The sequence below is a fragment of the Brachycentrus maculatus genome, unplaced genomic scaffold, assembly GCF_059751285.1.
Source record: "Brachycentrus maculatus isolate JH-2025_06_01 unplaced genomic scaffold, ASM5975128v1 h1tg000261l, whole genome shotgun sequence".
Lineage (NCBI taxonomy): Eukaryota > Metazoa > Arthropoda > Insecta > Trichoptera > Brachycentridae > Brachycentrus > Brachycentrus maculatus.
Genome location: NW_028281012.1, coordinates 513,722 through 541,338, shown reverse-complemented (window position 1 = coordinate 541,338; position 27,617 = coordinate 513,722). Strand labels below are relative to the sequence as shown.

General features: G+C 32.6%; 1 protein-coding gene across 1 annotated transcript; it reads right to left on the bottom strand.

Moving 5' to 3' along the window:
- Window positions 1–2,013: 2,013 nt before the first annotated feature.
- Window positions 2,014–27,559, bottom strand: LOC148305789 (uncharacterized). Its single transcript, XM_088266079.1, has 13 exons — window positions 26,878–27,559; window positions 24,594–24,686; window positions 23,590–23,722; window positions 23,415–23,457; window positions 22,284–22,369; window positions 17,251–17,738; window positions 16,908–17,069; window positions 16,034–16,168; window positions 14,951–15,082; window positions 13,214–13,444; window positions 10,533–10,663; window positions 3,681–3,905; window positions 2,014–2,778 (listed from the first exon to the last, which is right to left on the bottom strand). The coding sequence occupies exons 1-13, from the start codon at window positions 27,271–27,273 to the stop codon at window positions 2,685–2,687; spliced, it is 2,349 nt and encodes a 782-aa protein (XP_088122205.1). The 5' UTR covers window positions 27,274–27,559; the 3' UTR covers window positions 2,014–2,684.
- Window positions 27,560–27,617: the final 58 nt, after the last annotated feature.

Here is a 27,617-nt window from a genome sequence, read left to right as displayed (position 1 = left end):
TACTCCTGAATATCTATTACAATAGAGAGGAAATCAATTAGCTTGATTATGGACAGTTAAAAGTAAGAGTCATAATTTATTTACAATGGTGATGAGTTATTAATTTAGTTTTGAAGTATGTACATACTTATGTTCTTAAAAATAACCTTGCCAGAAAATACTTGGTCAACTTAGACATACGAGTATACGTACGTATATGATTTCACTTAGAGAGAAATATAAACAATACTGAAAATATAAATGCTTTCACTGGTTATTCGAAGTAACGTTCCCAAACTATGAAACAAAAATAGCTACCTACATCTATATGTACACAGTAATTAAAAGTTTAATCTTCTTAGAGATTTGAATTAATATTTTTAGTTATAATCTAAATATTTCTATGGGAATCTTTAACTATTTACATAATTAAAGTTACATGTTTTAAACTAATAAGTTGTTGGCCACAGGAAAAAATATATACAATCATTTGGGTTTCCTTATTATCACTAAATAAGATTTTTTTTTTTTTTGGAAAAAATCTTAATGTAATGTAAAACTCCAAATGTAATTTGAATTAGAGAATGAAGGATGTTGAAGTAAAAATTAAAATTAAATAAAATACACCATGATGATAAAAAATATATCTATAAAAACCATGCAATACTAAATACTTCATCTCACATTGAGAGGGAATCATTTGTTTCATGACAAATTCTTCATTAGCAAGAATAATATCTGATAGAACCGCTTTAAAATAACTTAGGGGGAGGGTATTGGAAATACAAAACAATTCCTTAAACAATATTGGATATATAATACAATTGAAATTCTGGAAATGTCAGATGTTTGTCTTTAATACTATCTGTTTGAGTAATATCTATGTACATAATTCTAAATATATACATTTATCAATTCTAAATTTTAGATTTTTGTGTTTTCCATATAAGTTCTTAAATACAAACTATATTCCTTATGTACAGGAATATGTATATGTGAACTTAGTTAATTTATTAATATCTTTTTACAGCAATATATCAATTTACAATAAGCACAGTAAATGCTATGCCTAATTTCATGGAAATTTTTAGGAAAAGTTTTTATAATTTTATATATACATACATGACTATGTTCATGTCAGAGTTAGGTAGATGGAATGAAAACTCCTATTCTCGCTGTCCGTTTATGCTACGTGACCATAACACTAAAAAATTTACAAAGATCATTTCTTAACTTACAGAGGTCGGCAATAAATCAATACAGGTTTTCACAAAAAAATCACAATTTGCACAAAAGTTATTTACAATTGTAAAAAAACCAGTTTAAAAGTATATATATATATATATATATATATATATATATATATATATATATATATATATATATATAACTGTACATATTATATATCCTTGATGAGGTATACAAACATACTGTATTTAATTGTTTAGCGTTTGGTTAAAACTGTATTTTTTACCCTCGGTGTTATTTGTATTGACTTAAGTTTTTATTATTAACACACTTAGATATCTTTTTACAAATATACAAAACATTATTTACACATCTTATACTACAATTGTAATAAATAAAAATAAAAACTTTTTATAGAAAAAGAAGAACATAAGATCAATAAATCTTATAAACTATAAATTGTTACTGAGAATATGCGCGGTATTTTAAATTACGTTGTGTATATGCAAGTTTATAAATTTGTGATAATAATTGGTAAACATATTATTGAATACAATTAGATATTATGGAATTATAATTGTTTACCTTATTTTTACAAACATTACTACCGTGATCAAAAAGTTTCAGGAAAGACTTTTAGTGAGATACGTTTTGAGTGTAGCTTTCAGTCATCCGAGTTTCCAAAGCTTGACATTTAAAGTCAGGCTATGTTGAGTAAATCTGCCTCTGTCATTTTTTACAATTTTGAAAATGGAATCAGCTTTGCATCAAGGAGTTTGCATATTTTTTTTTTAATAAAAACGTGCAAAGATTCAGTGCAAAGAGTTTCGAAATGTTAAAGAAGTGTTTTTGCAACGCTACTCTATGGAGAACAAATGTTTATGTGTGGCATCAACGCTTCAGAAGTGATCATGAGTTTATCGAGGATAAAAAATGCGGTGGCAGACTTTCGACATCCAATTTTAGCAGCCAAGAGGAGATAATGGAAAAGCAAAGCAGTTCTTATGGCCATACTAAAAACGAGTATCAAAATAGCTTTCCAGGATTGAAACAATCACTGGTATAAGTGCGTTGCGGTCAATGGAGAGTAGTTAGAAAGGAAGAAAAAAAAATTATGAATAAACTGTATTTTTAATTTTCTGAATAAATTCCCGAAACGTTTTGATCAAGTTTATACGAAGAACGGGGCTACTTGAACTTTGATGTGTTACTTGAGCCCAGTACAAAAAAAAATATAGACTGTATTTCATCTATAATAATGAACATTTTGACATGATTCATTGTTTCCCTGACAGGTGACACTTACTGTTACGATACATTCATTCTACAATACTGTTATAAAAATCAAAGTTGTGATAATTTTTTATAATCAATATATACACTTATGAAATAAACTACAGTAAAAAAATTTTGAGATCCGACTCTTGTGTTCTTAAAATTAGGGGAAATATTTACAAATGAAAGACTAAAGGATAGTGGTCTTTCTGTTCCTTTGTTGTATAGTCCAAAATTAATTGTCAATCTTCTTTTGGTTTGATTTTCTTATCCATATTGTGGTGATGCCTTTTAGACTTTTTTTTATCCTTTTGTATCCACGGTAAGCGAAATTTACTAAAAAGAAATAAACAATAATTAAGCACTTAGGTATAAAAACAACCATAAATGTACACGGGCAGTCTGAAAAGTTTCCGACCTCAACATGAAGATGGCACTCGTCAATAAAAAATTTTAGCATGTGTTTGGGCATGTTTTAAAAGGTACTCATCAAAATTTCCACCACTTTCATCGCATGGTTATTTTTTGACAGTTGTTTGAGTGAGTCGCCATGAGCGTTTTTTCCAAAATGGAAAAAAATTGCGTATCGAGCAGTCATTAAATATTTGTTTTTGAAAGGCAACACGTCTACGCAAATTAAAGGCGAGTTAGAGGCTGTGTACGGAGACTCTTTTCTATCATTTACCACTGTAAAATTTGGGGCAGAAGAATTTAAACGTGGACGTACCAGCTAAATGACGATGAACGTTTGGGAAAGCCAAAAACTGCAACCACTGACCATAAAATCACTCAAGTTTGTCAAACGGTGTTGGAAACCCGTCAGATTAAGGTTAAAAATATAGCAGTCTATGAAGATGTCGAAAAAATGTGTTTGTTGCATACTTAATCAAGATTTAGGGATGAGAATACTGTCCGCGCGGTGGCTGCCGCGTTTGCTCACTCCGGACCAAAAACTGTTGACGCAATTTAGGCGCAACGGGTGAGACTTTTTGGCACCAAATAATAACTGTAGATGATTTGAATGAATTGGATACACCATGCTACTCCAAAAACAAAAATACAGTCCAAACAGTGGACTGCGAAGGGGTTTCAAAAAGGCAAAAACTGTTCCTCCGGCTGGGAAAGTGATAGCGACTGTTTTATGGGATAGTCAAGGAGTTATTTTCATAGATTACCTAGAAAAAGGATAAAAACTATTACAGCAGCATATGTATTGCAAAATTGTCTTATTTACATACCGTGGTTTGAATAATGGAATCGGTTCGCCAAATGAAGTAACCGGCAAATTGTCAGTTACCTCAATGGCTTGGGCGTTTTCATTAGTTTGCCAAAGCGAATGTGGAATGACTCGTCTGGGCTTGTATGGACGATAAAGCAATTTTTTACCACCAGGATTTAGTTTTTCTTGTCTTTCCTTTAGCTTTTTTAAATGAAGTTGTTCTTTTAGCCTCTGAAAATCCCATCTAAAAGATAATTACAAAAACTGGATTAAATAACATGTTGAATGCAGTGAAAATTGGGTGTACAAGTGTGATTCTGCCCTTTTTTAAAAACAAACTTAAGACATTTCTTTATTAATAAAATCGATTCTCAAAATACAATTTAATCAATACTACCCCATCCTTTATGCATTGTACCCTTTAGATGCAATCGAATTGTTCAACCGAATTTCGATACTTTGGAAAGAAGTTAACCATGTTTCAGAAAGCAGTAGCCGATGCATAGTAATCTGAAGTCGCAATGTCTGGTGGATACACCGGGTGAGGCGACACTTCCCTGTCCTGCCCTTCTAATTGGTTTTTAACGGGTTGAGCAGCATGTGGTGTGGGAGATGAAAAATCAATTTGTTATATTTCTTCTCATATTCTCTGGCGTTCCATCCTCTCTGCCTACCCTTGCGGGGAAACAGCGTGATAGTAGTAGTAGTAGAATTCTCATATTCTGGTCGTTCATAGCTTGTTTCCAATGCATTTATTATCATCAGCAGACATTGCCAGCAAGTGTCAGATGGTTTCGGCAACTCTTAATAGATGACACCTTTCTTACCCTACCAAATACGGATCACAACTATGAAACAATAAATGTTGCGCTTTGGCTGTGACAGACCTACTCCAAATCATTTTTTGCATAAAATTTTTTGTAATGTATCCATTTTTCACAACCTGATCTGAAAAACCTTTTTTTGTCTTTCGACCAGCATTGCACAAAAGGTTTTTTGTTACTCCATATCTCTTTCCTATAATGCATGTGAAACCCTATTTACTTGGTTCTTTGTCATTCCAGTCTGATTGTTAAACATTATGAAATAAATCGCTGAGTAACATTAAATGTAGCAGCCAATCTGATTGTATCCAGGATTCATGAATAACTACTTTCAATTTTGCATCTTCAATTTTTTTGTAGTTTTCCATACTTTTTGTCTTCTGTGTCAAAATCAGCATTTTGAAATCTTCAAAAATATTATTTACATATTACATTCAATGGAGTATGCTCACCACATGTTTCTGCAAACAAACAATACATTCCCGCAGCACTTTTTCTTGCATAAAAATTCACTATTTTCAACTGATTGAAAGAAATACTTATTTACGCTGTGTCATAGACTAAAAATCAAAGCTTACTGCCACACCTGTCAATTAAAGTGGTAGTAGATGTAACAATTACTAGTAGCAGGATTAGCAATATCAACAAAAAAAATCAAATGGCGGAATTATACTTGTAAACCCTATAAAAATGTGCAATATCTAATTATAGGTTATAAAGCTAATAAAATTCAATGTACAGTAACTTATTATCCATAACATATCCCATCAGCTGATGGAAACTAGAAGCCAGTATAAAATCACGATTGCGATGCAAAATCAGATTTAATTCATTAACATACGAAGGAAATGTTTGATGGAAAATGAGTCTACAGTAGTAAAAACCAAGAGATTTTAACAATTCAAATTTCAATATGATCTTCTCATGCACTTTTAATATTATGAAGCTGTGCAAAAAAAATCATTGCCAAAACGGACTCATTGAGTCATTTCTTTAAAAATAATAATTGGGGCGGAGTCTGGGCTGTGGGAAAGATTTATCTGCTGCTTGCTTTGTAAATGTGGCATGTTCACAGAATCTTCTTCTTCTAAATGATCTCCCGTAGATGAGCAATAATTTATTTGTTTATTCATTTGGCGATATTACAGTACATATTGTTTATAAAGCCTATGTGATCAACTGAAGCATAGATGTTTGTTATTTATTGTAGTCACATTTATTATCAGACCTTTACAGTATGAAAAGACAGGTTTTGAATGCTGGATTGGTGATGTTCTTGCTTTTCTACATATCGCAGTTCTGTCTTTTTTTTAGAGACAATACTGATCAATCCAAGTCTCATTGTGGGTTGCAATTTACGTGGAAAACCCTTAATCTTTCTCTTTAGTTTGAGAAATCTGAGAACCGTTCCACATGTCATTGTTGATCAAAGAGTGTTTACATCCTAGGTATCCTTTGATAGGGATCATGTTTGCCATATACAAAGTCTCCAGTCTGCGAGAAGATAAGTTACTGCAAAAATTGACCAAGGTGACTATCACCTTCAGTGAAGTCTCTTCTGCATAGAAACGATCTGAACCATCTTTCAACTTATAAGATGGGAAGACTGTATACAATCGAAATCGTGAGCAGTAAATTCAAATTATTTTTGTTCCAGCACATAATGCAACTACAACAAATCCTTGTGGTAAGGACTGGCCGGAGACTCCTTACTTTTTGGTTTTAACAATCTCCCAACATTTAATTTTCAGATTATTTCACAATATACACATATGTATACACACACAAACACACACACACACACACATATATATATATATATATATATATATATATATATATATATATATATATATATATATATATATATATATATAAAAATATATATATTTTTTTTTTTATTTGTATTGCAATATCCTTTGAATTTTAGTGTTAAACAATGGCTTTAACATGTTTATAATTGCTGGTATTTTTATTGAAGGTTATCATGCAATATAGGCTGATTAAAATGAAGCACTTCATTATTAGAAATCAGTGCGGAATATCTACCAAAATCCACAACCCACAGTAAATTACTAAGCAGGACCTAATAAGGCCCATGTAATTACAAAGTGCTCGAGTTTCTATAAATTTATGTCTCTAAAAACATTGTACACACATTTCTCATAACTATATTTTCGAAATCAGCACAGCAGATACTATAGAAGAAAAGAAACTATTTGAAGAACCATGAGCACACAGAAAATGTCCAGGATAATGCTTACATCCTGAGGATGTACGAACTGGACAACCTAGAACTGAAAGAGACATAATGGAAAGGCTGGACAGGAATATAAATTGCTGGAGAAATATAGGCATACTGGGAATACAATCAGCACTTGTGATGACAGATATCCCTGCAGGTAGCCTCTGAGAATGAGAATGAAATTCTGAAACGATATAAATAATATAAATATATTATTTCACCAGCAGAAATTCGGGGTTCCAAATTGTCAATTACCAATTTGCAAATGCGGCTTTATTACATGTTCTTATGAAAACCCTTTTTTACCTTTCTGTTTGTATTAAAGAATATTATTTTTTATTTAAATTTAACTTGGTAAATCCCACTATTTCTTGAAATCTATTGTGACATACATTTCAAATACTTATGCAGAAATTTACCAAGTGATATTTAAATTAAAAATGGATTGATATTACCACAAAGGGACTTCCTAATCAATTAATGAACAAAATTATATTGTATTCACTAGACATTTGGTAAAAATTTCCATTTCCAATAGTTTGGTTCAGACATGTTTTATACAAAAAATGCTCTAGTTTTAGGATCGGAAAGTAGGTTCTCAGATAATATATTGGCACGTTATGATGTCAAGACATTTTACGCATGTACTAACGTTAACAGAACCTGAACACCTATCTTAACTGCATAATTTGTCAGTTGCATATTGAATTATGGTACGTATTTAAAATCAAAATTAAAATATTACTAGATGGTGACTTATTTGCGCAAAAAAAAATACTTAATACCATTTACAAAATAAACAAATGGGACAGATCAAATGTAGCCATCATTGTGATACATCATCTTCAATTGATTGCACTGAATTCATGAGAAAAAAGCTTTGAAAGATATTATTAGTATAAAGTTCCTTACAACTTAACAATATATAAAAATATATATATATATATATATATATATATATATATATATATATATATATATATATATATATATATATATATATATATAAACATATATATATATATATATATATATATAAATGGATAATTGTATAGATGTGCGAAGATATGCTAAAACTAGTAAATTTAGACCCCACATTCATCACACGCATAATTACGGGTGAAGACATGGGTCTACGAATATAATATGCAAACCAGCCGACAATCATCGGAATGGATCTTGCCAAATGAGATGAAACCCAAAAAGCCGAGAGAAACTTTGTGTAAAATGAAGGTTTCTTTTAGTTTTTTTTATATATTTATTTATTTGAAAATTGTTTATTTGGAATTTCTTACAGACGGTGCACAGTGGATAAACAATATTACTAGGGTGTTATGAGGCGTTAGAGAGAAACTATTAGTAAAAAATATCAGATATTTTCAAATTCATGGATTTTGCGTTGTGACAAAAAGCCGTGTCACAAAGAAATTACTGATTTCTTAAACAATAATGTGTGGAATGTCATCGAACTACCACCATATTTAGCTTTTTGTAACTGTTTCCTATGCCTGAAGCTTAAATTTATGCTAAAAACTCACTGAACCAACTATCCCGAAATCACATCAAAAAGTGTATGGATGATTGGATTGTTCGTTTGAAGAAGTGTATCGCTTAAAACTGAGGTTTTGAATTTCAAAATAAAATCAATAATCACTGTCGAATAATTGATAGTGTTTTTTATTATTTCGTTTTATCAGTCCCGGATGTATTTTGACAGAAAATATATTTAAAATGAAGTTTATTTTTATTTTTATAAACAGTTTCATTAGACTTTTATTTTCATATGCTTAATGTTGTCACATACATATTTCTTAAATTTATTTAAATTTTAATCGCATTGTCCCTATGACTTCACATATTCTCAATTCATGCATTAAAAAGAAAATTAAAAATAAATCACAAAAATAGCATAAAAAATTATATTAGAGTGGAGGGGAGGGAAGAATGCAACATACTAATGGTGAAATGATCAATGATCATATTGAACTGTCAAAAAACCAGACAATTTTACTACTACTTAGGTACATGGTTTAGGTTGAAAGCAATTTAAGGGTCCTACCAACTAAGGAATTCTACTATCTAGGTGATTACCTACCAAATCTCACCACGTGCTCTAATATTTACAAAAGTAAAGCACAGTGCATGCCAAAAACAGTAAAACCAAAAACAAAGATCAAGAAAGATTTAAGAAGGTTAAAAATGATTAAACTACTAATAAACACCTATAACCTCGGCTTACACTCTATCTTTTCTAGAACAGGGGTTCTGAATACATACATACCTGCACACTTGCCAAAGCACCATCCAGGATTTCAGAACTCACCAACCATAATAATATTATAATGTGTGTATTGGGAAAATACAATAATGGTAAGGGAAAGTGGTAAGAACTGAAGCGCAGCAATCAATAACCTGCCATGTAGTTCAATGTAACACCTTCAAATATGGATAATATCTATAATATCCACATGAAATAATTTAATTTTTCAATTTTCAATGGTGTGTGTGTGTGTAATTCAAATTGTGCATATGTGAATATAAATAAAGCCATACATGTTGCATTTAAGGTGGAATATGGGATATTGAGCTTTTGTGTCAAGTCAATAGGTTTTTTTTCTTCAATTATTATGTTCTCATCAAAAATAAAAACTTTTCACTGTCATGGCAACTAAACTTATGAATTATAAAAAAGTTTGTTAATTCGAAAATCAAGGGACCAAAGATACTAGGTCTGTAAACTCAGAATTGCAGTTTCTTGACTAACAAAAACAGAAAAGTGCTAAATGAAAGTTAATAAATGGTTTAGCTACACATTTTCCACATGTGGTGGCGTCACATTCGTCTGCGGTGCATTTGTCTATGTTGCCTTGTTCTCTGGATGCCGTTTGTGTCTTCTTTGTTTATGGTGGTCGGAGCTGCTTGACTCGCCACACCACGATTTCATGCACACTCACTGTTTGTGGATTTTTGAAAAATATCCACTTTTCGTCGCCATTAACAATTCCATTCCAAAAATTATTTCTTTTGTTTCATGCGAGTGGCATTTCACAGGTGTTGCGACATCGTTCCTACTGCCTTTCATCTATTTCTTCAATTCTAATTTCCGGATCTTTTGAATCTTTCCCATGGTATGTAGGCACTTGAAAATGGCCGGGTGAGAAACAGCCAGTTGCACAGCGAGCATTTCTTACAATTGGGTGTTGTCCTCATCCAAAAGAGCTTGCGATTCGGTGTTCTCAAGCTTTTTTGGCCAATTTTCATTTTTCTGTTCGCTCAAGCCGAGATTGTCTTCGCTGAATCGATTGAACCAATATTGGCAAGTCCTTTCCGATGGGGCATTGTCGGCATAGGTCTCTACAAGTATTCTATGCGATTCGGCAGCAGATTTCTTGGAGTTGAAGTGGTAAAGCATAACATAGACATTTTTTCAATAAAAAATTCAACAGGATTACCACAGAAAAAATCACGTAACGCCACCTATTAGCAAACGGCAATTCTGAGGTTACACACCTGGTAGCTCTTTTGGGGGTAAGACTAACGAGTTTAAAATGTATATGAATTATACAATATAATGTAATTATATAGTGTAAATGAAGTGTAGGTAGTCATGTAACGTTTTCAAAGCGTTGTAGCTAATTAAAGATTCAGAACCACTGGCCTAAAGAAGAATGAATATACATATACTATGCAGTTATATGTACGTTGTTAGTAAAAGAAAGTTAGGCTAATGATTTGGATGCAAACTTGTTATTACGAGGAATCCACGTACCACTTCTCCCTGCAAATGCTACCAACAACTTACCTCTTGATTCTCCGTTCCTCAATTTCCATTTTACCATGTCTTTTATTGAAAACCGAATCATGGACATTTTCTTCATTTTCAGAATTGTACAGGGACTGAGGCCGGACACGTCGAATACGCCACTTTGGAACCTAACATAATAAGTAGTCAGCTGTTACGCAAAAGTTTGCTTCAACTTTCCAGACAATCCGAGAGTGGGAGCCAAAGTATTTTTAAAATAAAAACATTTAAGAAAGCATGCACAAAACATGTATGTATAATGAAAATAACATAAAGAGGAAGAAAAAAATCCAACAAGTAACTGACACATTTATAAACGAATACACCGATTTACATACATACATACACACATACATATTTTAAATACAGATGATTCACATACGACATAAAACTAAACAGAAAACTAAACATCAAAAATGATAAATGTCTCAACAGAGACGAAGAATCTTTTTATACGAAGGGAATATGAAAATTTTGTAATTTTTGGTCGGTTTAAGTCATCACTTTATAAACTGTGTAACATTCACAATCGTACTTATTACTGAACTCCTGAAAAATGTACATATTGAGCGCTTGAACTATCGCAATTTTATCTCCGTTAGACCTGCCATCTGTTGAGAACTTTGTGAAGTAAATAGATTTCCCTCTCCGAGCATAGAAGAGAATCTTTTCTAATTTAATTCCACCTAATCGAAGACGCCTGAATTATTATAATTTTATTTTTTCTTGAGTGTTTTTTTATGCCGATACTTTGTGGCACGTTTTTTAAACTTTTATAACATAAAACTCCACCTTTGTTTTTGATCACATTTATTTTGGTACTTTTTTCCAACCGGTGTCGACAAGCACCTTGTCATATTCAGGGATGGATATATACAGATCCAGATGGAGGGAATACATATCCATCCTTGAAGATGACACATGCAGTGCTTGTCGAAACAGGTTGGAAAAAAGTACCAAAATAAAAGTGGTTCAAAACAAAGTCGGAGCTATTAAAAGATTTTATTATTAATTTAACCCGTTGGTTATTAACAAACGTTTTATTTATATACTGTAATTAACTGGATTAGACCCCCGAGGGTGATGATACATCAAGATATACTAGATGTAGTATCTAGTAAGGAATAGTGAGTGAGATGATCTTTAGAAAAAAAATTAAAAATGTATTTATTTGCTAAATCATTTCCACTATCTCCTTTTCCCCAATTCAATCACAGTGTAACGCCCTTGAGGTAGTATTTTACGAAAATGGCAACATGGAAATTATCCAAATTTATTATTATTTTCTCTCAACACAGGCATAGCATCTTTTATACAAAGATAATATAGAAGTCTGGGTATGATAAAATATAGGATGTATGAGATACGGCTCATAGATACCCAGAGGGTTATATATTAAAACAAAAATCAAAATACGTTTTAAATATATAAGAATTGATTGATGACATGACATTGTACCTGATTAAATGAAATGAAATTACAGAATTTGGACTCGATTCAATTATATTCATAACAATCATTTCTCAAACACATATTGCGATTCAAGATTCAATTTCTATGTCCTATTACTTCCTCGTTTTGAAATTATGGGATCCATCATTAATAAGCAATAACTTACAACAACAAAAAAGCTGCATGTATCGCAGTATTATTTAACTGTTTTAGGGCTAAATTTCTTAGTATGCCAAAAATAAAATATGTAAAAATGATGTTTTCAGATATTTGAAATCAAACTAATAAGTCTTGCATATTTCACACAATTTGCTATTCAGACAGACACGGATAAAACGCATAAAAATAAACTCTTACGAGAAAGCGCCACAATTGTAAAATCAATATAAAATTTTCACCAAGTTAAGGTATTCTAATTTGACAATTTACACCGCCACTATGTTCAGATGATTCTGTGCAGGTAGCTCTCATCTTCTTGTCTCTGATTCGAGTACAAAGGTTAGTCTATAATTTTACACATGACAATGTTACAAATATACAATTGTTGACTTAAAACTGTAACAAAAAAAGTAATGATAAATGCACGAACAGTGGAACTTCATGGAAATATGAGTGCCACAGGTTATGAACAAAATGAGCTACAAAGTCCCAATGGAAAAATGCTATGGTTTGCAAATACAATTTGGGATTACGAACTAACCTACAATCTTGTTAGCAAACTGAGGCATTAGTTCATAGCCTCAATTGATAGTGACCTTTTGTATACACAACCCAAAAATCCACTGTATATAGCTTTCATAAAACAGATGGTGACTTTACTAGTAGTTGATGGAATAAATTTACAAAGAATTGCGGCAATTCACCACATTGTAACTTTATTGAAAGAATAAATATTTAATAAAAAAATATTCACCATTAAGAGTAAACAATTTGTACGGTTTGTTTGACAAATCACAGCCAAAGTGTGATTCACCCTGTAAAAAATTATGCCAAACATCTCCCTGTGAACAATGTCATAAGTTTTGACTATTTTTTAAAAAAAATTATATTTATTTAATATTCTGACAAAGGACGATTTGATGAAATCTGAAATATCACCAACAATTTGGAATAACCAAAAAAACAAAATGTCATTATATTGTTCTTGTTAAAACTCAAATAAACAATTTTATACAATAGAACATTGCGATAATAGGGAACGTGTTGAAAATCAAACGCGATATGGGTACCTCCAAATTATTGACAGTTTCCTGTTTTTCCGGTTGAGTTGCGGCACCAACGGGTGTGTAGTATGGATCTACAGCGGAGAGGGGTGCAAGAGACTTGTTCTTGAATAAATTCTTATCATCCGGGATACCCAACGAGCTGGAAGCAGATTCCGCTTGCGAAACCGCTGACACCCGCGAAGAGGTACTCTGAGCTCGTTTTCTTCCTTTCCCCGATGTACTCGGTTTCTCATCCTAGACATAAAAAAGAAATCAAAGAAACTCGAAAAAATGCACAACACAATACTGTATCCAAAACCGACTTTGAAGTGATGCTTCTTAGGAAGCGATTCGATCAGTAATTGGACAAAAATTGAGAGTGAAATTTCAGGGAAGTGTCATGTTTTAGATACATTTCGTTACATGAGAGAAAAAAGATATAACATAGAGAAAGAGAAAAAGAGCTACACATTCCGATGCCACGGTAGTGAAGCAAAAGAGATTGAGGTATGCACAACGATACAAAGCGAATAGAATAAGATAGTGTCATGTATGCGGACGTTGTAAATGTACACGTCAGATGATATAAACGAACACCTGAGGTCAACAATCAATGACAGTGTAAATGTTGCCATTTTAACAGATATTGCGATGTAAATAGGATGTCTAATGATCCAGATCTAAAAATTTGATTGAATTATCAACCTAAGGTATAACAAAAATGCTCCTTTGGCATAAATGTGCAAATATTTTGCAGTAATCTATTTCAAAAGAACTTTCTGTATTGATTAAATTAAAGCATTTAAAAAATTACTGTACTCAAATTGTAGCATTATTTATAATATTATGCGTGTTATCAATGAGTTTTAAATTTTTTTTTAAAAATGTTTTTTAATCTTGCCAAACCGCATGCATCAAAGTGATGTAAGGTTGGATTGACCACTAATTAATTTCCAATAAGATTGTCATCCTCATACAAAGATTGTATAATATGTAGTACCTATGTAAATATATCTTTCCCTTAATGATATTTCGATAGATGCTGTTCTCTATGTTATTTTTTTGAGAAAACATTTAACGACATGTTTGATAAATAAAGTCCAATTTACATAATCAATTTACAATATAACTGGATAAAAAGCATGGTTAAATAAAATAGGATATCAAACTTTATTTAACACCACGCCGCTTCCCCGCACGGGTAGGCAGAGAGAATAGAACGCCACACCACTCTGTCTTTGCAAACATTCTTCGCCTCTTCCATGTTCATGCATCTCCTACCCGCCGATTGTTAAGACTCCTAACCTGACCACTTTCAAGTATTTGCCATATCTGATTGTGCCATGTTTTTCTCGGTCTTCCTAGGCTCCTTTTTAAACTTACATTCGCCTCATAAATTTGTTTTACCGTTCTTTCCTCACCCATTCGTTCTACATGTCCAAACCATCTCAACGCACCTTTCTTAATTTTATCGATAATGCTTATCTCAGCTTTGCATTCCTTCCTTATTTCACTATTCGCACATCTTTCATACATCGTTTTGTCGCACATTCTTCTGAGAGATCGCTTTTAGACTGCATTCAGTCTGCTTTCATCCTTCTTTTACCAACTCCATGCTTCGCTTCCATACATAAGGGTTTTCATCCTTGCATGTAAGCATATCAAACTTTATTTGTGTGAATTAAAAGTCTTTCATCACAATGGCAATGTGTTGTTATATAGGCAGTTGGACAAATGAAAAAAATAATAATTTGAGAGTACATTTCCCGCGTCACCAAAAACTCCAAATGCACGTGCCCTCCTTTTCCCCATGCGGTTCAAAGCCTCGGTTACACTCAAGCGTGGTTCAGCCAACTTACGGCTCTCTACCACTTTGGTGTCTTGGCTGTCTTCCTGGAATCAACAAAGGATATTTGCAAATTAACGTGCCTATATAAACTAAATAAATAAGGAAAACTCACATCGCTCACTCCTTTCAAGAACGTCATAAATCAAAAATTATCAATTTTCAGTTGTGCATATTTTCGGAATGCCCAGAAAATGTACTATATCCCAGCAAAAGACGCATATTTTTAACTTAATATTTACCCGCTACAGGGCAGAAAGTGTAGTTTTTGCATTTTTAAGAAAGGGTATTGTTTAATTTTTTTTTTTAATATACTAGTTATTTTTCAAATGGAGAAAAAATCTTCAGGTTTAACCTAAAAAGATCTGTTGCACAGTAAAAATTTAAACAAGTGGCTTGATATTTATTTTTAATACATTGTATTATATTTTTAAACTTTAAAAACATTCTCCTGAAAAATCAAGTTTTTTGATTTATGACGTTCTTGAAAGGAGTGAGCGACATGTACACAATCCAAGATGAATGGGCATAGAAAAAAGAGGTGATTTTATCTACAGTTTTCAGTGAAACATTTGATTTTTTAAATTTCTATACCATGATATGTACCATACCATGATGGGTACACTTATATTTATATTATTTTTTGACATATCATCAAAGATGAAGAAGAATATGGAAGTCAGGGTATTTACAGGGCTGACGACCGTCATAAGCTGGTTTAACAGCCCCGTAAATGCCCAGACTTCCATATTCTTCTTCATCTTTGATGACAAGTCAAAAAATAATACGAAAATAACTCCTGTAATTGGAGATAATCCAGATTTTGTGAACAAGTATTTGGACACACTCAAAATGTTGTACACACTTATATTTGTTTGGACTTCTCCACAGTATATGTACATAATTTTGTGGTTTTTGGATTGAGAACTATGAGTTTTGTGACAGTCAGCAGTATGTGGCGTCACGAAATATAACAATATATTTAATATGTTACTCACAAAAGAGTACACGGATGCTGATGGAGAAGCGGCACGCTTTGAACCTTCTTTCATGATGTTATCCGAAGGGTCACAGTCATAAATATTCGGACGGGTTTTCTTTTTTATGGTTGATTTCAGTTGCTGTGGAGGGTCCTAAAAATTAAAATATTGTAATAACCACGAGCAAAAATATTAACACTGATATCCCTATTCCCGTAACTTTTCTACAAGGATTGGGGAGGGTCATTTTATGTGCAGCCATGTTACTTAAGTATAGTAAAACCTTCTTCTCAGAGAAATGTAAAAAAAGTGTGAAATTGAAATGAAAGATATGAAAAATGCAATTATATTTCTCATTTTTTTAATGTTATGTCTATAGTTAAAATGGTGCATGTGTGAATATGAATAAAGCTATGCAAAGGTAATCGAAAATGGCATATTGAGTTCTTTAGTCAGGTAAAAACAAAAATATCTCTTGAAATTCATCCAAGTCAAAATCACATAACGGTTTTTGGATCGAATCACCTGGTTTTATGTGTTTAAATAGCTACCTGTTTGCCTTTTATTAAAATTCTGTTGGATGTTGACACACAACAGTTTTTTGTTGCTGTTTAAATTAATGTAAAATTTATTTTAATATAGTAAAAATAAAAATGTTTACAACCGCTAGACTCTGTCGAACATGTAAGAAATATCAGCTATCACCCGTATGTTCTATAATATTATATTGTTTGGCAATAAAATCTAGATTTGACAAACCTGGTCAGCGGGATCATCTGCCATGAAACATGCTACGAATTATCGCATTGGAGTCCATAAATTATATTGTTTGGCAATAAAATCCAGATTATCCATATTATATTGTTTGGCAAAAAAATCCAGATTTACAAACCTGGTCAGCGGGATCATCTGCCATGAACATGCTACGAATTATCGCATTGGAGTCACTTCGAACTTGAGATTCCGGAGGCGTAGTTTTCTTGGTCTTCTTACCCTTACCTTTTCCATGGCCCTTAGTCTCAGGAGCAGCAGTGTTAAAAGAATTGCCAACATCCTGCAAAGACTCATATCGTATTTTATTATGTCAAATATATATATAGCACAATGAATGATGTTGGAATGGTGAAGTAAGGAAAGAATGCAAGGCTGATATAACTATTATTGATAAAGTTAAGAAAGGTGTGGCGAGATGATGACGAGAGATAAATATAATTTAGAAATTATTTTGTACTTACGAATTGAAGCTGTGGAGGGATGCCGCTGGGCATCATGTCCATGGGTTCCTCCTTTATATCTTCATCGAGGATTTTGAAGAGAGAATCATCATCCGCCATGTGCCACAAATATTGGGAACTGGAACTGGACGCATTATTGGCCCTCTCAATGCTGGACAAGATATTGTTCCCGATGTTGCTTATCGATTCTCCGTAGGAAAAGTCACGGCAGCTTGTTTCGATCTTACGGAACGAAGGAGGTTCATTGTCGATACCATAATTCTTCTTGATGTAAGCAGACTCTGCCGACTTCTTGCGGCTGCCTGGAGAGCACAGGTCACCCGTACGTGTGTATGCATTTGCTGGAGTAAACTGCAGCGGTGCATCCTTGACAACTGTTGTTTTCTTGCTCGACTTGGATTTCCCGCCCTTCGAAAGCTTGGGTTGAGTATTGAAACCATATTGGGGCACAGGATTGGGATCAAAGGTTGCAGAAGTGCTTGCAGACACTAAACAAACGAGAACATAGCATTTTAAAATATAATCATAAGAAAAAAAAAACCTGTTAACCGGGCAACTTGTAACGGGCGCGAATACTGATTCACTCCATGTCTTAAATTCATGTTGAGACATGTATGGATGACTATACCTTTGTTGTTGGAAAAATATACGTCCCGCCCATTCCAGGGCGCAACATATATTTCAAGGACGTATTCATACGTCCTACCCGTAACCGATATTGTTTATGTGTGACGTATTTATGCGTCCCGCCCGGTTAACAGGTTAAGGGAGTGACCCGAATCAGAATGTTATAAAACAGCCCTTTTTGTGATTTTTTTTTAGAAAAGAAAGAAATAAATTAAGTTATTGAATTTTGAGGTATGGTTTTGTATATATTTAACCCTTTAGAGGCATAAATCGACTTAAGTCGCCTGATTTTTTTTCTCCTTTGGACGCATATATCGACTATGGTCCATGGCTTGTAAAAGCCATGGACTAAAGTAAACAAATAAAATGAATTTTATAGAATACTTTATTTTTTATGGAAAATTTGGATTTTTCAAATAAACTTTTATATTTTGCTTAACGCGTTTAAAGGAATACAGAAAAAAACATTTGAAAGAATAAAATAAATATAAATATTTTTAATAGATTCGTAAGACTATTTCACGGGTCCGCAGCTGGTATCTGCAGTCTTTAATTGACATCCACCTAGTAATTATTAACAGAAACAAAAAAACCAAAGAAGAATTTATTTATTTAATATTTTTCTTCTGGGTGAACTAAAAAAAGGAAAAAAGAGTGTTTTTTTTGGGGAGTTTAAAAAAATATTGAAGGTGCTATAACAATTATTTAAATAAACTTTTCTAGTTTTAGGCTTTATATTCTTGGAAATATTTAGAATTCTTCTTCTTCTTTCCATGTTCGCTCCCTAGGTGGAGCATATGGCCAACACGAGACGTCTCCAAGTCACTCTGTCACGCGCCATCTCCTTGGCTTCCTCCCAGGTTAGTCCGGCATATCGAAGTTCCACTGAGTATAGTTGGTGAATGGTTGTCAGTGGCCTTCCGGGACGCCGGAATCCTCGGGGTTGGAAGAAGACACAGGAGGGGTTGATGCTCTCAGGTGGCGTTCTAAGGACATGTCCCAACCATGTCCACCTTCTCCTCTACAGGACTTGCAGTACGAGGGGCTGTTGTGTTCTTCTCCTCACATCGTCATTCCTGACAAAGTCATACCACTTATACGAAGTATACCGAACTAGACTCGAATGAGCGCCCGTCCCTCACAAGTAAGATGTTGATCTCAATCCAGACAGGCCGAGTTGCACATGACATTGGTCTTTTTGGCATTCACTCTTAGGCCTAACCGAGCAGAGTTTATTTGGAGGGAGTCAATTATATCTTGCAGGGCTCCGATCGATTTTTCTATTAGAACTGCATATTCCGTATATTCTAAATTGCATAATTTCTGAGCAGGACGCAATTCCTCGATCCGGTGGGATTGACATTCGTAGAACGAATTTGAACATGATGATGAAGAGGAACGGGGCTAGTACACAGCCTTGCTTCAGCCCAGTAGAGACCTCAAATAGTTCACGCAGTACTCTAACGCAGCATTCGCTGTTAGTGTGAAGCGCCCTTCCCGGCCACAATTTTGACAGGAACTCCATGTGTTTTTATGATATTCCAAAGAGGAGACTTGTGCGGGCTGTTAAAAGCTTATTCGTAATCTACAAAACAGCAGTCAAGGACGCAGTTCCATTTGTTACATTGCTGTAAAAGTCATCGTAAGTTATGTCAACACACGCCTTGCCTGGTAGAAAGCCCGCTTGGTTCTCTCCGAGGACTCGCATTATCGGTTGTTGGATTCTTGCCAGTATTATTTGTCAGAATTTTTCCTTTTTAGAATTAGCCTGTCATTTTTTAAACATATTCTTCGATAGTTTATCTATTGATTTAAGTGATAAGAAAAATATATACATTTTTTTAATCTGTCATTCAACCAAATAAATAATTTTGTTCTGTTTGAAATACGATCAAACAAAAATCGGGTTCAAAAAATGGTAGGGTCTGGGTAAAAGGTTGAAAATTTTGAGTTATATTTATTTTTTATGCCAAAATATTATAATAAAAATAACTTTTAAAAATATTTTTTTTTTCTAGATACGGACACTCTAATCACCTAACGGTATGAAATATACTTAACGATCTATTCTCATATGTACCAAATATACATTTAAAAAAATTATAAAAATCAGTCACGCCGTTTCGATGGAGTGCGACCACAAACATTGTGACACGAGATTTTTATTTATACAGATTTTATCCTGGAATATTTTTTTGTTCTTTCCATAAGATAGGCCTAGAAATCTGTAATAATTTATTTTTTACAGTAAAATTCTTTTCTCGTATTGGTTAAGTACATATAAAACTATACTTTAAAATTCAATAATTTTATTTCTTCCATCCCTTCTTAAAAAATCACAAAAAAACTTCTAATTCAAAACACTCTTAAAGTGAAGATATTCACCAATTTATAGAAATTAAAAATATTAATTTATTTAATCTGCCTTCATGTTGTAGAATTGTATGACAGATTATCAAAAAGTTACACAAAATAATATGAAAATGCTTCATTGAAATAAAGGAAATACCGTAAAATTAAGTCATAACCCTTTTTTATAACTTAAGGAACAATGACATAATAAGGGAATTTAAAAAATCAATAAAAGGGAAAACATGTGAACAAGATTTAAGATATTTAAAATATATATTGTCATTATACCAGAAATGACTAACCATAATATAACGTAGGTCCAAAGTACTTCATTCTTATATATGGACTTAATAAGCTCCAACAATTTAACAAAATAAATTGAAACCACTATGCACCTAAAATAAAATAAGAACTCATTCACAGTATGAGAAAATGTACGCTGTATTCATACAAGATAAATCCCAATTGAATGCAGTGAACGCATAACTGTATAGTTTTACAGTTTGTAAGGCAATAGTTTTAAAATATTTAAAAAAAAAAATGATAAAAACAGAATATAATTTATATTTGAAGCAATAACTTTGTGATTTTCTATTTAATAATTAAAATATAACTTTGTTTTAAAATCACTATAAATAATTTATTATAACTTAATTATAATATTTACCAGTTTCGAAGCTCACCGCTTCTTTATCAATTGTGATCAATACTTTACATTATAATTAAGTTTAATATAATATTTATAGTGATTTTAAAACAAACTTATATTTAATGATAAAAATAGACATTAAACTAAAACGGGTCCAAACAAGCTCTAGGTATTTTCAAAATGAAGATGTCCAGAGTACTAATTTCATTTTGTGCATATCATCTGTATACTGCAAATGAATTGACTGCTGTAATCAGCTTTCTGTTTACCTGTGAACCCCACTAAGTGGGATTCACAAGTATATAGAAAGGCTGGTGACCATGTCATGCTTCCCACTATGCCATGTTGCAAAGTTAACTGCTGATAAAAACAAATATAATTTAAAGGAATTGTTTTATTACTTGTTATATTCGCACAATGTAAGAATTTTTTATCTTGCAAAATCGCAGAGACATATTATTTATTCACTTACATGCAATAAAATGTTTAAAAATAAAAATACAACGCGTATTGTCATATGCCTCATCAAAACTGAGATAAATTGTGTAACAGGTATGTCCATATGAGTCCACTGCACTGTGCAACATAATAGTATTACGATGTTGATGTTTGATAGCTTTGGTAGGCAGATATTACATATTTATCTGCAGGTAACCTTTGTATTGATTTGTTTAAAGGTGGGGACTGACCGGAGTCATTTCTTCGTAACGTAACACGTTACTATACGAATGCTCGCATTGTAACGTGTTACGTTACGATGCAAGCATTCGTATAGTCAGTACAGCGTTCTGAGTGCTCCATCCGAAGTCGGATGCTTGCCGCCAACGACGTTACGCTACGATGAAATGCTCCGGTTAGTTCCCACCTTAATAATGAATCGAGTAGGATTCTCTAAATATCACTTGTAGGGATCACACGCTTCTAAAAAATACTAATACTTCTTTTGCCAATTCCATATTTTACTTCCATACATCAATGTCGGTACCAGCACTTCGTTGTAAACCACTAGTTGTGCTGGTAATGTCTTTAAAATCAATATTAACTGCTTTTGAAGATTATGGATTAAAATAGACCATTATGAGACAATAAGGCACACGAAATAACTGAATCACCAGTTATTTTTAAAATGAAATAAAAAATATACATATTTTGATAGATGCATTGACAATTTTCATATATAATTAGGAAGGTTTGTACTAGAATAAAATGTTGGATCAATCGCAAATATCGCCAGGTACAATTTTTAAGTTTTCCACATGTTTTCCCTTTTTTGATGTACTGTAGAATGAAGTAAAATACTTACATTTGATGAAATTAAAAGTTTAAACATAAGAACTTAAAAAAAAAAACAAGTTTTTGTTTTTTTGACAATAAATAAATAATGTATATGAGAAGAGTGATTTACTCATGTTTTGGAAAGTGTTATTTTGATCTCCAAAACGCCCAAATGGTTGTGATGAACCAGCTCCAGCAAATGTGTTACCATACAATCTGTAAACAAAATAATACTTTTATAATTTATAGTAAATGGAAAAAAAATACACAATCTTAATATATACGAGGTTTGTTCAAAAGAAAAGGCGAATTTCGAATTTTTTCGTTAAGTATTTATTTATTCATCAATATCCATTTTCTCCTATTCAGATATAATGCACTTATGCCAGCGCTTTTTCCAATCCTCGAAGCACTTTTGGAATGCGCTTTTCTGTATGGCCATAAGCTTGTTCTTCGATTCTGACTTTATCTCATCAGTTGTGGCAAAATGCTTTCCTTTTATTGGTCTCTTCAGTTTCGGGAATAGGAAAAGGTCACAGGGAGTCAAATCTGGTGAATACGGTGGTTGAGGCATGATTACGGTGTTGTTTTTGGCCAGATAATCACGAACAAGCATAAAGCTCTAAAGCTCAAAATTTAGCAATTTCGGAACAAACTTCGCTGCCACACGTTTCATGCCCAAAACATCCGAGAAAATTGTATGGCATGAGCCGATTGATATGCCAACATCCTTTGCAACTTCCCTAATAGTGATTCGACGATTTTCCAAAACCATTTTCTTCACCGTTTCAATGTTTTCTTCATTTGTTGACGTGGTAGGAACTCCAGGACGCTCATCTTCATTAACATCTTCTCGGCCTTCTGTAAAGCGCTTGAACTACTTATAAACACTTTTTTGAGACAAAGTAGACTCGCTGAATGCCACAGTCAACATTTTCTTCAACATTCATATTCTTTTATCCATTTTTTTTTCAAAATTTAAAATTCAAAGAACACACAAAAACGTGACTAACCTTCACAGCCCGCGAAAATTCACAATTCATCTTCTCTTTTAAACAGACCTCGTATATTATAACCATTTAAAGTGGAACGGTCAAAATGACCTTAATGCTCCAAAATAAAAGGTCTTTTTTTTTACATATTTTGTTAAAAAATTTAATTCAATTTAGTATATATATCGAAGAAAGTTTAGAAAAAAAGTACATATTAAGAAATAGAAAACAAGTCATTTTAAATAAATGAATAAAATCAAAACACTCACGACGTAGTTGAGCTCTGAGATGTTGATTGCCGGCCCATTGAATCTAGAAAAAATAAATAGTATTATGAATTGTCATTCTTATCCTGATAACACTTAGTGCCCTATTTAGTGAACCAATCCTGGTGAAGCTAAGTGACAGAGAGACATATGGCGGTAGCGAAACAGCAATGCTTACATTTAGACTTGCTGGTGATTGGCTGGTCGAATGGCATGACGTCGATGCTATCTGTGCTCTGTTCATTGTAACCATAGGCCGATGTTGAGGGAACGGCCGAAATCAAAGTCCCCGGAAAAGGTGAAGAGTAGGACTGAAACATAAATTCATAATTAATATCTAAATCATAATCACGCATCCACTCTGCAGCCGAGTTACAGAGTCTATAGTACACAGGCGCTTAAGAACACACCCTAAGGGCGTTTGTCCACTACACGGGATTTCGCCGTCCGGCAGTCCGGTTTTGAAAAATGAAAGGACTACGACAGTTTAGCGTGATCGAATTTACGCGCAACGTGTTCACGCACCGATCAAGAGCTCCGATCTGAAGAAAGATGGACAAAAGCATAAGCCAATCGTTTTTTTAAAACGCTTACTGACGTGCCGGACGGTAAAATTACACAGAATTCCGGGTAGTGGACAAGCGCCCTAAGAGTTTGTGAGCCAAAAGCATGGATTCTATTTGACATTTGGTCTATTTTTAGAAAATAAGTTATAGAGCTGGTAATTCTAACTAATTGAAAAAATTAACTAAAATTAAGCTTCACTATTCCATATTCACAAAATTCAAAAAAAAATTTAAATACTTTGTTACAAAATAGCATTATTATATGTATAATGTATTTAAAGTAGCTAAATGATGAAAACACCGAGGCACATTACAAGTACGTAAGAATCTGTGCCTACTCAAAAATACAATAAATAATGTATTTTCAGCGGGGTAAGAGGTGACACAATACATGAACAAAATCAATGTGCGCATATTTTGCAAATGATAAGTGACTACAATGGTACAGGGAGGTAACGTGACTGACAGGACCAGGGATCAAGATAAATAAAATGCTTTCAAAAGCATTGCCCAACTAAGCTATTCACAAACAGAAAAGCATTATTCAAGTTTTAGTCATTAATTTATTACATTAGATTCTTTATTCTAAATAATCACATTCATAAAAACACAATACCTGCGGATCTGGTAAATCAAATATGGAATCCGAAACCGAGAGTAAAGATGTTGGTACATCTATGACGCCACATCTCTCTAGGCGCATCTTTAGCTGAAAGCGAAATTTGTTTATTAATTATGAGTATGCTGAAGAAATGTGTGGTGTATCAATTGAAATATCATGTCTATAACATTGGCAATATATAATATTTTCATAAAATTATGCAAATAATATTTTAGCTACAATATAGGCATTTATAACATGGGACAATTTTTCAATATGGCAAATAGATATCGCTCACTCCTTTCAAGAACGTCATAAATCAAAAATCGTAAATTTTCAGTTGTGCATGTTTTCGGAATGCCTCGAAAATGTACTATATCCGAGCAAAAGAGGCATATTTTTAACTTAATATTTACCCGCTTTAGGGCAGAAAGTGTTGTTTTTACATTTTGAAGAAAAGGTATGGTTTAATTATTTTTTTTAAATATACTAAATATTTTTCAAATAGAGAAAAAACCTTCAGGTTTTACCTAAAAAGATCTGTTGCGCAGTAAAAAGTTCAATAAGTGGCTTGATATTTATTTTTAATACATTGTATTATATTATTAAACTTTAAAAACGTTTTCCTGAAAAATCTAGTTTTTTTATTTATGACGTTCTTGAAAGGAGTGAGCGATATGTAATTACTTAAAATATGGTCTCTCCCTCTCTAAACACTAGCAATCTGCTCTCTTAGTGAGGTAGCACGTAAAAAAAAACTATGTATATGTAACTATGTTGATTATTTTGCCATACAATGTATCTTTGATTAAAATAAAAAAAAAATGGTGTAATAATAAATTTCTCACTGAATTTTGATAAAACATATATACTCCTTAGAGGAAAAAATCTCCCAAATAATATTATTAATGTACATATCGCTCACTCCTTTCAAGAACGTCATAAATCAAAATACTTGATTTTTCGGGAGAACGTTTTTAAAGTTTAAGAATATAATACAATGTATTAAAAATAAGTATCAAGCCACTTATTGAACTTTTTACTGCGCAGCAGATCTTTTTAGGTAAAACCTGAAGGTTTTTTCTCCATTTGAAAAATATTTAGTTTATTTAAAAAAAATAATTAAACAATACATTTTCTTCAAAATGCAAAAACAACACTTTCTGCCCTGTAGCGGGTAAATATTAAGTTAAAAATATGCCTCTTTTGCTGGGATATAGTACATTTTCTGGGCATTTTGAAAACATGCACAACTGAAAATTGACAATTTTTGATTTATGACGTTCTTGAAAGGAGTGAGCGATATGTGAAAATAATGATAGTTAAATTATAAAACCAGCTACAACAAATAAATATCTTGGGATAATAGATCATACTGTACAATGGAAAAGAAAGACTCGAAATGACATATCGCTCACTCCTTTCAAGAACGTCATAAATAAAAAAACTTGATTTTTCAGGAGATCGTTTTTAAAGTTTAAATATATAATAAAATGTATTAAAAATAAATATCAAGCCAATTACTGAACTTTTTACTGTGCAACAGATCTTTTTAGGTAAAACCTGAAGATTTTCTCCATTTGAAAAATATTTAGTATATTTAAAAAAATAAACAATACCGTTTCTTCAAAATGCAAAAACAACACTTTCTGCCCTGTAGCGAGTAAATATTAAGTTAAAAATATGCCTCTTTTGCTGGGATATAGTACCTTTTTTTTTTATTTACTTTGTTTATAGCATACACTTTTGATTTCAAGTTTACTAATCAATTCACCTAATCAGTTATAATCTTAAATTAAATCTGCAAAATAGTGTGTGTTGCGAGCTCCCGATCCCAAGATGGTATTTTAAAATGCTTTGCTGAATGTTGTAAAATGAAATAATGGTATACAAAATAGAATCACTTTTATATGATAGGAAATATAAAAATATGTCCAAAATTTAAATTCTTTGGGTAACATTTTCAACAATATGGTTAAAAGTTTTTCAATAGGTGAAACAACAGAGTGACAAGCTAGATGAAGAAATAAAATTTGCTAAAACTATGAAAGAGATAAATTTGCATTTACCTATGATGAAATTCAATGGTCAGTAATTATTACTATTTTAGTCAGGATAAAGTCGAAATACTATATTTTCACAAAAAGTTCATGAAAAAATGTTATAGAGAAAAGCAAAAACAATTGGGTAAGGAGAAACAAAGTTTTATGAATTTGAAACAAAAGAATATATTTTGTATATTTTAGCTAAAATAGTAATGTTTGAAAGAAACATATTGAACGAAGAAAAAAATACTTACAAGATCATTTTCAATAATATACGCTTTAACTTGCTTTTCTTTTGAGGAAATTATATCGCTTTGCTTCTGAATAAGATCTAAGTGGGCTGAAATAAGCCTTTTGAGTTTCTGGACTTCTGTTTGAGTCCCATTTAGAGAAATTGTCAATCGGTTGACTTTTTGTTGAGTTTGTTCCCCTTGAAATTGGGTCCCACGAACGCGATCTTGTATTGAAGTATCAGAAATAACTATCGTCCTTCTGGCTGTGTTATTTTCATTCTCGGGTGTTATGGCGTAAATGTGATCGAATGCGAAGCTCAAAAGACCTTTCGTTTCAACAGGTTCTTGCTCATCTTCAGGATCGGAATCTATACAGAAATTCAGGTCGTCCAAATCGTCATTGTTGTCGTTACTCATTTTAACGACTTAATACGTATAATCGATCATTTAAAGGACGATGTTTTTTTTTGCTGCGGTTTACATCAAACTTTTTTCGTCAAAATATGTATCACATCTGTCACTAGCGGCGCATCTCTTATACGTTATTAATAGTAGAAAAAAAATTAAGTCATTAAAACTAAAAACCAAATAGTATAAGTATATTACACTTCCTACGATTAAATAATTACAACTTCCCACAACGCGAGGCGCTATACCGGCGAAACGCTACTGAAGAGAGCGAGAAGAGGCAAAATCCATAGACGAACCCTTTCATCATAAAAGCCTGTTTTTATTGATTTTCACAGCCGGTACCTACATTG

Excerpts from the sequence above, each read along its gene's own strand:
- LOC148305789 (XM_088266079.1), bottom strand. The coding sequence starts at position 27,273 with ATGAGTAACGACAACAATGACGATTTGGACGACCTGAATTTCTGTATA. Across the intron at positions 22,370-23,414 it reads TCTCAGAGCTCAACTACGTC|ATTGTATGGTAACACATTTG; the intron begins GTGAGTGTTTTG and ends TTTTGTTTACAG. Across the intron at positions 10,664-13,213 it reads AAACTGTCAATAATTTGGAG|GTTCCAAAGTGGCGTATTCG; the intron begins GTACCCATATCG and ends TTATTATGTTAG.